Source organism: Boleophthalmus pectinirostris, unplaced genomic scaffold (assembly GCF_026225935.1).
Source record: "Boleophthalmus pectinirostris isolate CB_2022bp ecotype Guang Dong unplaced genomic scaffold, ASM2622593v1 HiC_scaffold_20, whole genome shotgun sequence".
Classification (NCBI taxonomy): domain Eukaryota; kingdom Metazoa; phylum Chordata; class Actinopteri; order Gobiiformes; family Gobiidae; genus Boleophthalmus; species Boleophthalmus pectinirostris.
This window is the reverse complement of record NW_026571153.1, coordinates 16,943,435-16,960,358: the sequence shown is the minus strand read 5'-3', so window position 1 is coordinate 16,960,358 and position 16,924 is coordinate 16,943,435. Positions and strand designations below refer to the sequence as shown.

The 16,924-nt window shown below is 41.7% G+C and overlaps 1 protein-coding gene across 1 annotated transcript; it reads right to left on the bottom strand.

Moving 5' to 3' along the window:
• Positions 1–1,818: 1,818 nt before the first annotated feature.
• On the bottom strand, positions 1,819–16,738 carry LOC110159320 (transmembrane protein 151B). The gene is made up of 6 exons (XM_055156709.1): positions 16,620–16,738; positions 4,550–4,885; positions 4,016–4,150; positions 3,603–3,742; positions 3,480–3,519; positions 1,819–3,399 (listed from the first exon to the last, which is right to left on the bottom strand). Exons 1-6 carry the CDS (start codon positions 16,686–16,688, stop codon positions 2,230–2,232), a joined length of 1,890 nt encoding a protein of 629 aa, XP_055012684.1. The 5' UTR covers positions 16,689–16,738; the 3' UTR covers positions 1,819–2,229.
• Between the last annotated feature and the right edge of the window lie 186 nt (positions 16,739–16,924).

Below are 16,924 nucleotides of genomic sequence, written 5' to 3'. Positions count from 1 at the left end.
ACTGCTTAGTCCATCAGAGACTGAGCATTCACAATACATTTCATCTTTCATCTTTCTGTGTGAGGTTTACATGTTCTCACTTTGTCTGACCTGCATCATCAGATGTATAATAATCCCCTACTACAGATGTGTAATAATCTCTAATATAGATGCATGACCAGACTTGAATGGACAATACTACCAGTGTTCATGTGTCTGGGTGCTGTACTGATGGTAAATAAATGTCTCCTGCATTAGACATAAAGAGTTTACTGCCTCTCGTAATAACTCTCAGAGTACATTCTTTCTTTGCACAGATCGAGTTCTCAGTAATGGGACGTGTAGTCTCTGATCAACTAGCTGGTTGATGTTACAGAACTTTACGGTAAAAGTGTATCTTTACGGTATAATTCATGCAACAGCAGTTCTCAGTAGTTCACTGTATAATTTATGAATATGTCTGATATAGTGCACATGCACAGAATCCCAGTCAAATCCTTCTTTCCTCATCAGTCGTATACCGCCCCCTGTTGGTGGGCTCACACACGTCCTGCTCCTAATGCATGGGCTTGTTCTGAGCTCCCATTTGTCTAATGGCATCACATTTGCTACATTGGGCTGCTATGATTAGCTCCTGCTCTGCACCTACAGGAAGTGGCAGGCTCGTCTACAGTAAGGCCATGTCTCACAGAGCTCTGTGTACAGTGAGAGGAGGTAGAGTCACCAGTATTCTTCTGTACTGTACACTAGTGTACCATGTACTATGTGTACAGTCATCAGGAACCTCGCTGCTGCTCTGAGGTTGTTTAGGACACACTGCTAAAGTGGGACATTGCTCTGTTGGACAAAATGGGCTTCGATAATGATCCTAATCGATTATTGGAACACAGAAACGTCCATGTTTAAGTATAAAGTAAAGCTACACAAACATGTACAGTAAAAACACACTTGAAACAGCCAGAATGTTAGCAACCTTTTGATCCAGTGGACACAAAAATATCTCTATCTGCATTTGTATTTCCAAGGGAGGCACGTGAAGGATGTGAGTGTGAGTGAAATCTGAGCCTGAGCATCTGATCGGCTGCTCTCTAAAAGCAGGAAGAGAAGGGTGGAGCTCACTGTCAAACATTAAGGATTATTGATTATTAACAACAGAACAAGGTCTGCCCGGATTTCAAATGCACGCAAAATGACAGACACTAGTGGATTGATACGGGGGGGGGGGCCTTTCATATCACTCGTGATATATCGTCTTTTCATACATTTCAATATGAAATTTGGAATATCACAATAGAATTACACACACACACTCCAGCTGATTTTCCTCATGTCCAGAACAGCTTAAAAACTGAGAGTGGAGGTTCTTCAGATGAAAAAAAAACATGATGACAAATAAATCAATAAATAAACCTAATACATTATCATTATTTGTTGTAAAAGGATCAAAAGATTGCTATTCACAGCTTGCTCACCTTTTGGTGTATTATTTGGGAAATTGGCTCTGGGTCTTTGAAGCTCTATAAACTCTCCCCGCACTAAGATGTTTTATTGTTCATTTGATCGACTTTCCTCTCTTCTCCAGCCTTCATAGCGGCACTGTGCTGTTTGCTTGAGCACATTCACAGCCCTTTGAGTCTTTCAAGAAATTGTGAAAAACCTCATAGTGATGATATGCTGTGGTTCTTTATGCATGAAAAATTACATTGAAACATTTGATTACATTGGACTCCCAAACAGTGCGTTTAGCCCACCTTTTACCCAGTAACCATCTGAAGTGGAGCGTGCCTCTGTGGTGTCGTGAGCTCCACACCACACTTTCATCACTTGGTCCCTCTCTGCTGCAGTGAGTGAAACCACTGCTCTCTTAGCTGCTCTTTTAACTACTCCTCCTACTCACTTACTTGCATAGATTTGGTCTAAAACACTTTTCTTTCATTTCTCGTCATCTTTGCCTTTCATCTAAATCCTCAGACACTCTGAACCCTCTGAGCTGCCTCCGCTCTGTGCTCAAGTACTTCCAGCACTATCACCCCATCTTCTCACAGCTTCACAGTCCACACAAGTCTCCTGATGATTTCCTTAAACTTGTGCGTCCTATTTCACTCATGTGCCCTTTATACAGTCTGCCCCCTGCACTTCTGTATCCTCTCCATTTCTTTCCCTCACTCTTTGTCCCTGTCTGCTCCTGTCTGCGCCTGTCTGCACCTGTCTGCTCCTGTAGAGAGCTGCTCTGAGCGTCTCTGTCCATGCTCACATGTGGTCTGCGTGGCAGCTCTCCTCTCCGTGGATGATGAGCACAGGGAAGAAGAAGGCCTCCTGGTAGGAGGGGGGGCGCTCTCTGTCCCCGTCCCGCCTGTCTGAAGTGTCCGGCTCTGTCTCGTCCTCTCTCTCCAGTCCCGTCCTCCCTCTGTCCTCCCTCGTGTGCACCTCTTCGTCTGGCTGCTCCTCCTCTTCCTCACCCTCTCCCTCCAGGACCCCTCTGGTCTCTTCATTGTCTTGTCCCTGTCGGGAGCCTAAGCCTAAAAACCCTGTGGTACTGGCGCTCCCACTGCCCCCTCCCTCCTCTCTGCTGCCCGCCAGTCCTCCGCCCATGCTCCTGGAGTGGAACAGGTTGTTCTGGCGCCCGGTGCCCAGACGTCCCAGAGAGAAGCCACTGCGGCTGAGCACCAGCCGGCCCCCGGGGCCCGGGCCCCCCTGTCCTGCCGCTCGGATGCCTGCCACAGTGGCGTTGAGCAGGGCTGTGGTGCCCATGGGCGCCCTCAGCCTGGAGGGCAGACTTGAGCTGGAGGTGGTCCTGCGGCAGCGGGGACAGCTCTGCAGGAGATAGGCCGAGTTGAAGAGTACGGGCAGGGCCAGCGCGGGAGGGTGGGGGGGCTGTAGGGGAGTGGTCCCGGGGCCCGACAGAGGGGTGCTGGCTGTGGGGTTGGTGCCAGCGCTGGAGTCCAGGTCCATAAGCAGTGCCTCAGAGTAACTGGGCACCAGCTGCTGGTTACAGCGTATGTGCCACTCCAGCTCCGTCATGTCCACAGTGTTGACCCGAGAGATGGCTCTGTAGCTGTTCCCGTTCAGGCCCATCCCGATGGACACGCCCCCAGGGTGTATGCCATTCTCACTCTCGGCCCCGTCCCGCACCCCTCCCCCCAGCCCCCCTCCCCCCACAGAGTCCTCGTCCTCTCCAAACAGCTTTTCTACGTGGTAGTGCACGTACGCCGTACGGTACTCTGACACCACACGAAGAGGCCATGACAGGAGGAATGCCGAGGCCAGCCAGAACACCCGGTGTCGAGAGAACCAGGGCGGGTGCGCTGGGTCTGGGAAGGCCAGGATGTGCTCCCGGAAGTCCACATTCTTCAGGTGCATCCCCTCTCGTGCCTCCATGTAGTCGTCCAAGCCCTCGTTCTCCCCAAAGAAGCGTGCTCGCTGAACAAACACAACATTGTGAACATTCTGCATTCTGAGTTTTCAGGATAAAGACTTTAACTTAAACTCTGGCTGCTCACCTGAGTGAGGTAGGCGGCTTCAGCACGGGCACTGGAGAAGCTACACAAGCACAAAGACATGTTATTGTTCCACATGAGTACACCACGTGTGTCCTTGTGTAGTGCGCCCTCTGCTGGTCTGACCTGAAACACTTGGTGAAGCGCAGGCGCACGGCCGGGTGCAGAGGCAGGTCCAGCAGCTCTTTGGACACGTCTTTGACACCGTAGCGAGCGTAGTCAAACTCCGAGCTGGAGGCGTGAGTGTTGACGCGCTCATGGTACACCTGAGGTACAGAGCACACAGAGAGAACAATGTAATGTGCTGTGGAATGTAGAGAAGTATTATAAGAGTCAACTTCTAAATGCATAAGATCTAAAGAGAATGGTATTTGTCTTACTGCACGCAGCTGTTTGCCCCGCAATACTGCACTATGGGAGAAATTAAAACATGCATGACACGTATGATTACAGCATGCAAAATCATAAATGACACTGGTACAGAGCAGCACAAATGGTCACGTCTACCTGTTTTCATGTGTTTATGAGCTCGGTCTCACCTGTGTGGTCGTGTAAGCGTCTCCGTTGCGGTACCGCGTCACCTGTCTGGTCCTGCGCACATAGTGATAACTAATGGCCTTCCACCAAATACACGGTGTGGCCTGTTGGAGGCGCTGTACTCGCTCGTACACTTCCTACAGAGGGAAAAGAGAAAAATCAATCAAGCCCCCTGTGTTTGAACAAGGCTAAATGACTTGAACAAAAGTATTCAGATATTCATTTCATTCATTATAATTAAGCACAGTCTATTCCCTTGGGCTTTGTGAATAAAGTCAAATAAATGTGGAGGTCGAGAGGCCTATAAAGTGAAGGATTCTGGGAAAAGCTCATAATGAACAAAGACGGAGACAGCCTGAGGTCAGGCACTCATTACAGAACTTCAAACACCAGAATAAGCACACATTAAGAGCGCCCCCTGCTGTTGGAACACTTAAAGAAAAAAGAGTGAAATAGATTCCTAATCTACACGAAGTTCTTAGTGCTTAGGCCTTAGTGCTTATCATTGTGAGTCTGTGATCACTTTAGTGTTGTACCTGAAACTCAGCATGGGCGAGCATGGCTGTCTTGGAGAAGCAGTGCCAGCACTCCACCAGGTAGACCACGTAGAGCATGGCGAGGAAGGCCAGAGGGATGTACACATAACCACTGGAGCAGGGGCTCTCCAGATGCACCATGTCGCTGTAGTACGCAGCTGAGGCAGGATCATCGTCGCCCCCCAGAGGCAGAGAGGGGCCCAGCACGGGCACGCGGCACAGAGCGCACCAGGCCAGAGTGGCAAAGCAGCCGTACATAAGCAGGGTGAGCAGCAGGCACTTCCAATGGGACTCTCTGCACAGAGACGAGGCCAGGGACTGCTGCTGGGGCCGCTGCTGCAGGCACAGACAGGGGCATAAGGAACAGGTTTAGAGGGTTTAGAATGTAGAATCTTCAACTAGCACACACAAGCACACAAGGTCACAAGGAGAAGCATGCTAACTACCACACATAACTGTATAACTTGGCAAACATGGCAGCTCTATATACACATCTTATTCACTGCAATGGTCTTATCAGATGTGAACTGTCCCATTTCTGAAGTGAGTGACAGTGTCATAACTCCAGTTGTGTTAAATTGTGAAGTGAATGCTCCTCTTTCCTGTCTCTGCCTCTGCTGAGTTTGAACGATATAAACTGTTTGTTAAACCAGTGTGTGGTAGAACATGTAGCTGAGATGTGCAGCAGAGGAGAGCGTTTCTTTGTCCACCGCAGCTCATCCCGTAAGTGCCACTCATCTCATACACACTTGCTGGGCTTCCATGCATTTAGGGGACATTACATTAGCATAAATTCAGTTCGTGGACACTGCTACTACCAAAACTTGTCTAACATTCTCCTAAACCCTAATCTTAACTTAAATTAATCACTATCTTAACTTTAAACCGCTGTCCTAATATGAAAGCTGGGTCCTAGTTTTTGTCCCAATAAGGCAGGCAGTAGGCAAATCTGAATGTTACGATTCTTACGATCACTGAATCCACAGTGAAATCTTTAACTCACTTTGATTGACTCTGTTTAATCAAGCACCATTCTGTGACAGTTTGATCAAACCACACCTTCTGAGTAAAGTTCAGTAAATAGTAAGACAAAAGCACTTTTAGCACATTTAGCTTTACCTTTTGTCAGTGAAATGAAAAGACTTATTTTGGCTTCTAAAATTGTCACCAGAACCTTTTTGTTCTTACTATTATATTATGACTTAAATATTTATGACTATCAATTAACTTGATCATCTTAACATCCCTAGTGTACAGTATATCCATGTGTTCACCACTTCCATCTTTTGAATGGTTAAAAACCTCCTAAATGCTGCTTACAACAGGAAGCTCTAACCTATGGTCTGAGTCCCCATGATGTAACAGATACCCCCCAACACACACGAGGTGTGCATAAGTGCAGAGAGCACACACTCCACAGAGACACACTAGAGCTCACACTCAACACACACACGGACGCACAGAGACAAAGACACAGACAGAGACACAGAGAAACAGAGAGAAAGAGACGGAGAGGGAGACAGACAGACGTAGAGGCACAGACAGAGACACAGAGAGACATAGAGAGAGACACAAAGAGCGAGAGAGAGAAAGAGACACAGAGAGAGACAGACACAGAGGGAGACAAACAGAGATGCAGAGACACAGAGAGAGAGAGAGAGAAAGAGACACAGAGAGACACAGAGAAACACAGAGAGAGATAGAGACAGGAGAAAGGGAGCGAGAAAGAGACAGAGAGATAGATAGAGAGACAGACGCCGCCTCTGTCTCTACTTTGCATCCAACAAAAGCCTGTGTCAATAATTTAGAAGAGAGCAGGCTTCTTCTAGACTGTTCTACACTGAGGAGGAGGAGGAGGCCACAGTGGGAGTGAGTGGAGAGACCACAGAGCAGGTCAAACTCTTCTCTCTCAAAGAGTGAGTCAGGTGTCAGTGAGCAACAACTGTGTGGGAAATACACAGATCACATTAAAGCAGGGCTAATAATCACATTTAAAATCATGATTTCACTTATTGCTCTGTTCACTTACAAAACACTTTCAATCAAAAATGCAATTTACTACTGAAAATGATGTGTGTGCTCTGTAGTAAATATTAATTCTGTCTTCAGTTTTTGTCAGACAGGAGAAGTAGTTATTGAACTGCAGATATTTGTTGTAATATAGCATGGTCTTGGGCCAAGTAAATAATAGAAATAATCTTATTATTATTTCCTTCCTTTCCTTATTTGGGAGTTCACCGTTCTGATAGTTCATGGCAAAGTACAATCAAATTATTAAAGCTGCTTGTGGCCAAAATGACCCACTCCTCGGTGTGCACGCCTCTCCCACACCACTGCCCCAGTGCACTATTGTCCCTCACCGACAGCTGAACAGGTCAACAGAGCCTCCATCAGAAAAATAACACAGTATACCTTTAAATGTTTGTAGGAATCTTCGTGCCCCTGCTGGCCAACATGAAAAATGACACATGTAATGTATTCTCAAATTTGGTACCAAACTGTTCCAAATTTCATTTACCGTGTGCTGACAGAAAACAAAACAGTCAAAATGACACAGGAAATGTGACAAATTTAAAAAAATCATGTCCATATGTGAACTTCACCAGTGTCCATGTTCTCAAGCAGCAGCTTTATCTGGGGCTAATGTACTATTATATTATATTATATTATAATATAATGTGCCCTCTAACGACTCATTGATTAATAAAAAAAAATATTGATTAGCAAAACAATCATGCATTGCGGCCCTTGTGTATATAGATTTCAACTTTTAGCCGAACAAACAAGATTCTCTGAAGACTGAGAGAGAATGCTGTAAAGACTAAACCCATAAGCTGATGACAAAACTGTTGGCTGACACTGACGTCCTCTCTCGCCTCCAGTGAGCCTGTCCTGTCAGCAGATACACCCCTCCTCCTCCTCTTCACTCTCTCTCCTGCTCACTGCGGTTGTAATTCAGTCCGTGAGTAGAAAGAGCAGTGAGTGACACACACCTCTGTCCCTTTCACTGCAGACAGTCACTACACAGTGACACAGTGAAGCAGCAGCCGTCCAGGCCTGGTCCTGTCTGACCTCCTCTGACATTTCTCTCTCCAGTGTTTCATTCTGTACACACCCACAGCTATATATTTTATTACTATATTACAAACTGCAGTGAAAACATCTTTTTATCATTATATTATATTCTGTTTTTTTGTTTTAATGGAGATTGAGATTCAGTCATTTCAGTTTGTTTTCTTTTAATTGAGAAGTTCACAACCAGTCCTCTGTCAGACTTTGGAGGAAGAAAGTGAAATGTTTTATGTTTAACGACAATAGTTAAATACTCTGTTCTGTTTATGAGCAGAACAAACTTTTTGAAGATATTACTGACTTAAACTCAACTTTAGAATGTAATATTGAAAAATGTTATTACTTTAGATCACATAAAATATAGTGAACATCATCAGTGATCAGCTTTAGGAACAAAATGGTAATTCATTGTTTATGTTACATAGGCCAGCCTATATGTCAGACTATAGAAGCTGATGTCATCTACATTCCCTGGGGGTGTGATGCTAACTGTAGGCACTGCTCTGTCTGAAGCTCAAGTTAGACTTTAAACTGAGCGTTGTTTTAACACAGTCTGACCAGAAAGAACTGACTTAGTTGGAACTAAGAAGCAGGTTTGCAGCTTTGTGCTGTTAAACAAAAATACAGTCACAAGCTAGCATCAGCAAAGTTTTTCAGTCACAGTCAGTCTCACCTTTTGGTTGAAAATCAAACACCTAAAAGAACCATGAACGCTTGTACTGATCACAGGCTCCTCAAAATGTGGTGTTTAAATCTAATGTGTATATTTTTTCCTTAAGTTTTCTTGAGAATTTCTATAACCTGATCTGGCTGTGTTTGCTGATATGTGCATTGTGCCATCATGGTAACTGCTGAACATTCTGTCATAGGCATACAGGTAGAACACCCCCACGATGTCACTCCAAAGTATCATACTGACCGTGAACACAGTCAAAATGCAAGTCACAAACATGGTATCTCAAAGACATTTTCAGCAGCAGACGGTCTCTGGGGAATCGTCCTCACACAATCTGTCCTTCACCACAATCTCTTTTGCCAAATGTTGTCCCTATTCGAACTTTCTCTGAATCAATGGAGCCGAAAAGGGAAACACAAACAATAAAAGCTACACTGTGAAATGGCTGAGGGCCTCCAGCTCCGATCTGCCGTAAGTGAGTCATTCCTCTCACAAAAAGGGACCATTAGAAGAGAGGGTGGCTTTCCAGCTCAGGGCACAGTTTACATCAACATATTCTCAAACAAGAAATGGAAAAATATGGCAAACTATTTTTAGACAAATGTTGTTCTTCACCTGCACTGGAGTGTGTGTGTAAGCTGGGGCAGCTCTCAGACACACTAAAAGAATCACACAGAACATTGACCACTTGACAAGTCCCTTCCCGTTATACCGCAATCGAATAGAAATTGCAAGAGAACAGAATCCTACTTTTTTTTTTAAATATTGCTAATCTAATTGCAGTAGTTGTGGGAAAAACTGTGATTTAATTTTCCCTCAAAAATCTTCCCCCTTTGCATCACTTGACACAAATTCTCCATTGCCAAGTTATCCCTGTTAAAACCTCAAAAACACCACAGAGAAGGTGTCCAAAAAGGTTGACAAAGCTTGAATAATAGGATAATGGGAGCACTGAGTGTGGCGTGATGGTGGGAGCAATGAAAGTTCATCTATCAGAGAAACTGCTGATGTCCAGATTTCAACCACAGATGTGTCTTAGGTTTACAGAGATAAAGGGGGAGGAAGGGGGGAAGCCAGAGGTCACAGGAAGACCACTAGACTCTTTTGAGATGATACTGTCTAGAAACTCTTTACACTCACTATTTCTTAAAGGTGCATTGTGTAACTTTTCTGGGGAATGGTCTGCCGCCTGCTTTTTCTATAGAGATGTCATTACTTTGTCTGAAATTTTTAAAACAGTATGGCATTAAACCTTTCTATCATCATGGAGACCAAACCAGGGCAAGTTACAGGTCAGATCTGAGGAGAGGCAACCCCGCTCACAGTCAGAATACCTGTTTTTCTAGGTATTTTTTGAGCAATAAAACCACCTGTAATTGAATATATGAAAGAAAGAGCCATTTAATGTCATATTGTGGAACTAGTCAGTCTGGTTAGAGCAATGACATGTCCATAGAAACAAACAGGTGATGGACCCTCAACCAAAAAGTTACACAGTGCACCTTTAAAGAAGATTTTGGTGGTAGACTAGATGCTATATACTCTTATGTATCCACAAGTGCCAGTCCTTTTAGTTAGAGACATTCCCGGAAGAAGAAACAGTGTATTCAATGTGAGATCAATACAGTTCTATCCATTTGATCTGAGAGAACACATTCATGCCATGAGAGCAATATGAGAGTGTACCTTATAATACGGCACATGCTGATCTTATTTGATACTTCAGTTATCCAGGAGTAGTCCGTGGTATCAAAGGGTTCGAAGAGAGTTACCTGAACTACTGTATGTATTTAACTCCTATCCAAATATCATTTTCAATTCTTAAAGGAGGAGCTACAATATCATATATCAATATATTGTTTCTTGATCTAAAAGGGTGTGGACCTCACTTTTTTTATTTGAGTCGAGGTTGAAAATATATTGAAATAGTATTGTGAAGGTTTGTGTGCATTGTGAATTAGTAAAATCTGAACATTAGCTATATCAATTTAAATCTTAAAAAATCTATAAATATGTTGCAAAAAGAGTGTGTAAAAAATGTATTAATGTAATTAGTTTTACACTTACAAATACATTTTGATATCATTTTGCACATATCTGTTGGATTGCCATAACACAGGAATGTCCAAAGTATGACCCGTGAGCCAAATGTGACCCTCAGACAAATTTTTCTTTGTCCTCAGGCTTCCAGGTGAATTGGCCTACATTACCTTGCATCAATTAAAAATGTACTTTTTACTGCAAGTTTTTGGAAAAATCTACCTTGATAAAGCTCATATTTAATATTTAGTGTGAGGTTTTAGTGTGGGTTTATAATCTTAGCATGAATAAAGACTGATGGCTCATTCTAACGTGTTAAACATGCACATATTTCAGTTATTCACTGTATTGAGCTCCAGTCTATGGCCCTTGATCAGCCCTCTGCGTCATCTGTGTTTAGATATGTGGCCCTTGATGAAAAAAGTTTAGACACAACTGCCATAACAGTTGCAATATACTCCAAAAACTAGTGATACTTTCATTTCTTATTCATTCAATTTGACCCACTACTACTGAGTAAACATTTTAAAAGGTATTCTGTTAGATGTGACCCACACAGAGGCAACTCACGTCTAGAAACAGACAGTTCAGTCTTTACTCATGGTTACTAATCAGGGACAAGGCCTTTAAAGTTATTTTTTCTCTCTCTGGGTCCCCAAATCACGTGGCTCCAAGCTCTTAGTGCCAGTCATATTCTGTGTTTAGGCTTGAGGCTCAAAGGATACACTACACAACTGTGACATTACACTCAACACTCCTCTCTCTGTCCCTTGGGACCTACTGAAATGTCAAACACAAATTATATAACAGAAGTGATCTTATTCCAGTTCATTTTCTCTGTCACAACTGAATAAATCCTTTAATGAGTGAAAATGGGCTTGGTAAAGTGAGATTATGGGATGTCATTAAGGGATCTGCTTTTGACAGACTCACTGTTGGAGCAGCTAAAATTGATAATCTGAAGAATTGTCCTTTTTCATGTTTTGGGGGGAAATATAAAAATCATATTTCGAACATGGGTCTTAAATATGTCAAAAAAAAATAAAAATAAATAAAAAAATCTCTAAATCTGAAGACTTCCACTTGCAAAGGTACTGAGATAAAGTGTGACCTTATAAACTCCCACCCCTGTAAAAAAAAAAAAATACTAAAAACTACAACATAAAGTATAATATAATATAATATATATATATATATATATATATATATATATATATATATATATATATATATATATATATATATATATATATATATATATATATATATATATATATATATATATATATATATAAAATATAATAGTATATAAAGTTAAAGCATAATGTCAATAAGATGAGGTTTCTGCTTTTTAGGGGCTGTAAAAACTTTGATTGGCCGAAGGTAGAGCCAGTGACACGTACAGATGCCTGAAGGTCTGGAGAGTTGAAGGCGCCTCAGTTGGACTCAGAATGACTTGGGCAGTTATGCTATGAGGCGCCTGAAATGTAAGTTAAAAAGCAGCTGGTCGCATCGTACTATCACAGCTTGTCTCCAGAGTGCTGCAGATCTAAATGGCCTCATCAGAGTAAAGTTGTATCGCACGAAGGCCATTTGCTCAAAGTCACACAAGGCGAGAGAATCTAAAGAGCTTATTAGGAGAGGCCGAAGTGAAGCAGGGCACAGGCACAGGGACACTTGTTTATACTGGTCTCGATGGTTATAGGTCAGTGGAATATTAGAGTGGAATATCACGTTGAACTTTCAGTCATATTCTTCAAACAGATGGACAACTTTAAGAGGAATGAAATAGGCACTTAAACCTGTATTACTGTGCTACTCAATATAGCTTTCTATTATTATTACTAGAACTACACTACAATAATAAAACCTTCTACTCAACAATTCTACTATTTTTACATAGAAGAAGTGATGGACAGGTCATTGGTGCAGGTTGGCATCCACCAGTGAAGGGAATGACTCATGTCTTTAATGTTTCTAAAGCTTTTCACCAGTAGGGATGTAAAATATGCAGCTCATGGTACAATATTTATTGCAATATTTTGAATGGTTTACAGTTTGAAGATAGGCAAGTTTTGCTTTTAAAACACCTTCACAAGACCTTGTGGCAAATCACTTCTATCATAACTCCAAGAATAACTCCAAATAAAAAAGATATTTCTTTGTGTTGTCTTCACTGAAATGGATCAAGTCGTGTGTAGTTCCTTCATATTTTTAGCTGTTACTATTATAAAACAATGTTCTTATGCAAAGGAGCTTGTAATTCGATTTACTGGGATGGCTTACAATATTATTGAGAGTCTTTTCACAGTATTTCTACTATTGTTACATAGGGGTGTGCAAAAATTTTAAATATCAATATATCGTATCATTTAGTGTGATGATACAGTATCGATATCGTGTGCTGCTGTATCGATACATTGGCAAGAGTAATTTTTGGTATATTTTACTAAATAATTTTGTTACAGCTATAGTTTTGTTGCTTGTTTAGAGGAAGGAAACTCATTCATGTGACACATTTGACATTTTCACTGTTTGATGAGTAAAATGTTTGTGTTTCATATGAACTTTACACAAGAAGTGGTTTAACAAAGACTTTTAGTATCACAGCCATGATTAAACACTTATTTTTTAACTGAACCGTATCGAATTGATTGGAAATATATTGTATTGAATTATATTGAATCTCACAGTATCAAGATATGTATCATATCATGGCCTGTGTATCGAGGTATGTATCGTATCGTCAACTTCTGAATGGTACCGGCTCTAGTGTTACTTCCTTACTGACCAGGGCTGTGTCTACTGGGCGACTGGTGCCATATCTGAGCACAGTAATAGAACTGCACTGGTAACATGCTCTCAGATAATTCTGTAATGGTGGAAGAAGCTCAGTCTTCCTACACTGAAAATGTAGAAGGAGGAAGATGGAGTGTGCTGCGTGAGATGTCAGAGAAGGACAATGGGAAGGACCGAGTTGTGACTGAGCCTGTGGACGGACCTCTCCAAAATTCTCATATAATAATAGTTTGATGCTTTGATTGTTGATTGTGTAAAAATGTTGTTAATGCTAATGTTGTTTTCCCCGTTTTCTATGTGTAAACTGTCATGTTTGAATGGATCATGTCTCTCTGATTTGTTAATCTGCCTTGTCTACTTGTTATTTCACTAAATGTTACCCCACATGTTTTTTGTTCATTTCCGTCTTTGTCTTCAAATTGTGAAAAAAAACCTGCATGCTTTTTAAATAATAAGTAGAAATTTGCAGTATAAATCAAATGTAAGGTTCAGATTCTGTTTAAAGTGAAGTTCTTAACATACGATTGTGCTGCTGGCCTTTCCTTTGATCTCCAGAAATATTGTGAAGTTGAAGGTTGCTCGCACAATCCTCAGTTATTCCGTATTTGTTTGGAAAGTCATATTGCGGGGCCCTGATCCATTTTTCAGACTGTGTTTCTTATTAATGTGTGCTGTCAGGCCCAGGGGAAAAGAAAGAAAAATGTCCCTGTCTGACCATCTATCGCTCGATTCCCGCGTTTGTTCACCTGCACCTGTGTCTTTGCGCTAACGGCTCTTTGGATCATAACAGGAAATGTCAGTGTTTCTTCACGGTTGCTTATAAGACTCGGATGACTAGGTGTGCCTCGAGTGTCTATAATTAGCACTGGGAGCATGTGGGAGGCAAATGAAGTGAGAGAAGTGAAGTGAAGGCCCACAACACATGGAAAAAAACTCCCACAGTAGAAGCCATTCATTCCCTATGGCAGGTATCTATTAGCCCTGTCACCACAATTATCCGGTTGAGTTTTTTTAAGCATTTGGGGCGAGAAATGCCTCAGTAAACATTTACGTGGTTGAATTTGTGTTTACTCAACGGCAAAATTAAGGTTGTGGCGAATTAACACCTTACGAAGCCATTTTAGGCCGGTGTAAAGTGTCACCGGTCTGTTTTTGGAAAGACTGGAATCAGCAAATTGAAATCAACACCGGCCTCGTGGGAGAGAAGATACTGAAATCATCCAGATATGAGTGTGTAGCCTACATGTTGGAGAAAAAGAGTTATGGAGAGGAGAGCATATGGAAGCATGACTGTGAGTGGGAAAGGAGGAATAAATGAAAGGATGAGAGGGAGATATGGTGGCAAATGCAGAAAATGGGTTCATTGAATTACACTATACCAAACACTTAGTATTACAATTAGGGTTGCTGAAGTTGCAGATACGATACATCTCTTGATACATAGGCCACGATACGACACATATCTCGATACAATGCACTTTGGATTCGACATATTTTAAATCGATTCAATACAGTTCAATAAAAATAAAGGTTAAATCATGGCTGTAATACTAAAAGTCTTTCTTAAACCACTTCTTGTGCAAAGTTCATATGAAACACAAACATTTTACTCATCAGTGAAAATGTCAAATGTGTCGCATAAATGAGTTTTTCTTCCTCTAAACAAGCAACAAAATTGTAACGCTGTAACAAAAAAACTAAACAAAAAAAAAAAAATATATATATATATATATATATATATATATTGTAAGATTGAAATATATACCAAAAAAACCTCCCAGCAGCCCCCGATATCGATACTGTATCATCACATTAAATGATATGACATATCAATATTTCGATATTTTTGCACACCCCTGTATACCACTGTATGACACTTAATGCCATAATTAGAACATGTGATGAACAGACTTGTGAAGTGATTAATATTACAATACTATACTAAATTAGTATTAGTTTTAGAATGTGGTTTTATGTTAGACATTTGAGATAACAGTCAAAGTACAAAAATATTATCCAGCCCATTGCTAAATAAACTTATTACTGTAATTACTGTTGTCACGATACTAAATTTCAGATGCTATTTTGATACTAAGAAATAGACTCAATACTCAATATTGATTCTGATACCACAATAATAATAAATGGCACTGTTTATTTAGACAATAAAAAGTCATTTTCAACATTAAATCATAGTATTTTCTTTTATATTCCCATGTGTTCCATTGTGGTTTATGGATGTATACTAGTCTATGTGCTCTTATACTTGTTCTGATACAGCTCAAGATCATTCTAAAGCTATTCAGGAAAGGTTCATTTATGTCCTGTGAATGTGACTTTTTCAGTATCAAATAAGTTTTAGTACTGATTTTCTTTTGACAGCCCAAACTCAGATATAGAGGAAGAATTACATCAGGGAGGGCATCCGAATAACTCACCTGACATCTGAATAAATAGAATCATAAGTATTTTACAAAAAAGACAAAGCAGCAAAAGCACTTATACTAAACATGGCACATACATATAGTATTTTTGAAGGTAGGGCAGGCTAATTGATGGGAACAAGAAACAACATGGATGAAAAGATCGATTCAATATGAGGATTTGCTGTGTCAGTGGGCACAACTTACTCAAAGAACATGAGCTATTTGTTGTATTTCTTGTATTTTTTAACAGGAAATGGTTATTTTGGGATATTTGATGCACACACATGCACACAAGGGTATACTCCAGGGATGGAGGGCAAATCATGTTAATAGTGCAATTATGAATGGCAGTGTGGAACTGGATAGGCCAGCCCACATCCTGAGTTAACCGTGATTATTTTCTGCTTCTAGTCTCATTATGTCATCTTTTGCTATAGAAATCTCAATATTATTCAGCAGTGATTCGAGTCTTTCTCATGATAAATAAGTGATGGCGCCAGTCACATGCTAAAGGTGCGTGTGATGAGAAGTGCAGGCAGCGTGACAACCCTTAAAGAAGACTACTCCCTTTCAATTAAGATATTAAGATAACCTCAAAGAAGAAACTAGCATGAGCAGATCGTAATCTTAACATATTAAGAGAGAAAAAAACACCTGACATGTGTCTTGTGGGATGCTGGTTAAAAATAGATAGTAAGCATAATATAATTCTTCATAAAGCATAAGGCTTCCATCTCTTCTCCAGTCTGGAACACTCTGGTCTCGTTGTAAATTGGTCAAAGTCCGGAGTGCCCTTGCACGCTCAGAAGACGACTGGAAACGTGACTATGTTTTGACAGCCCCGAGCCGAGCAGACGAAGCACTTTACTGCGTTTAGAGATGCGTTTAGAGATCTACACAGAGGGCTACATAGACAGCCCAGTGAAAACATGTCAACACAAACATGACTCTACATACATACTGTCCTGTACAGTCCTATCGCACTGGAGGATGCGCGCGCCAACTGTCCGCGTGAAACACCTGACGGTGATTAGTGAGTAGAAAATGTCCTTCGTACCTGCTCTCGTCCTGACCCTTCCTCCAAAATGGGCTCTTGTGCGGCGGCCGTGTCCTCCTCCGTCTGCATCTTTCCGCTGCCTCTCCTTCCCTTCCGAGCAGCGGGCTGAGGCAGCTCCCTCCCCGGTGCTGTCCGAAGGCAGGGACCTCCCCGGCGGAGCAGCGAGCTCGGTCACCCCATCCGCCGCAAGTTGCTATCCGGTTTCACCATGGCGGGGCCTGCGGCAAACAAGCCTCGTTTTCTCTTGGTTCAGCGCTTGTGTTATTTCTCCGCGGGCTCTCGGTGCGCTCAGTGTTTAGCTCGCC

Coding starts and splice junctions, on each gene's coding strand:
- LOC110159320 (XM_055156709.1), bottom strand. CDS start 16,688: ATGCAGACGGAGGAGGACACGGCCGCCGCACAAGAGCCCATTTTGGAG. Junction 3,743..4,015: donor ACGCTTACACGACCACACAG/GTGAGACCGAGC, acceptor TCTGTACCTCAG/GTGTACCATGAGCGCGTCAA. Junction 3,520..3,602: donor CGCTTCACCAAGTGTTTCAG/GTCAGACCAGCA, acceptor GTGCTTGTGTAG/CTTCTCCAGTGCCCGTGCTG.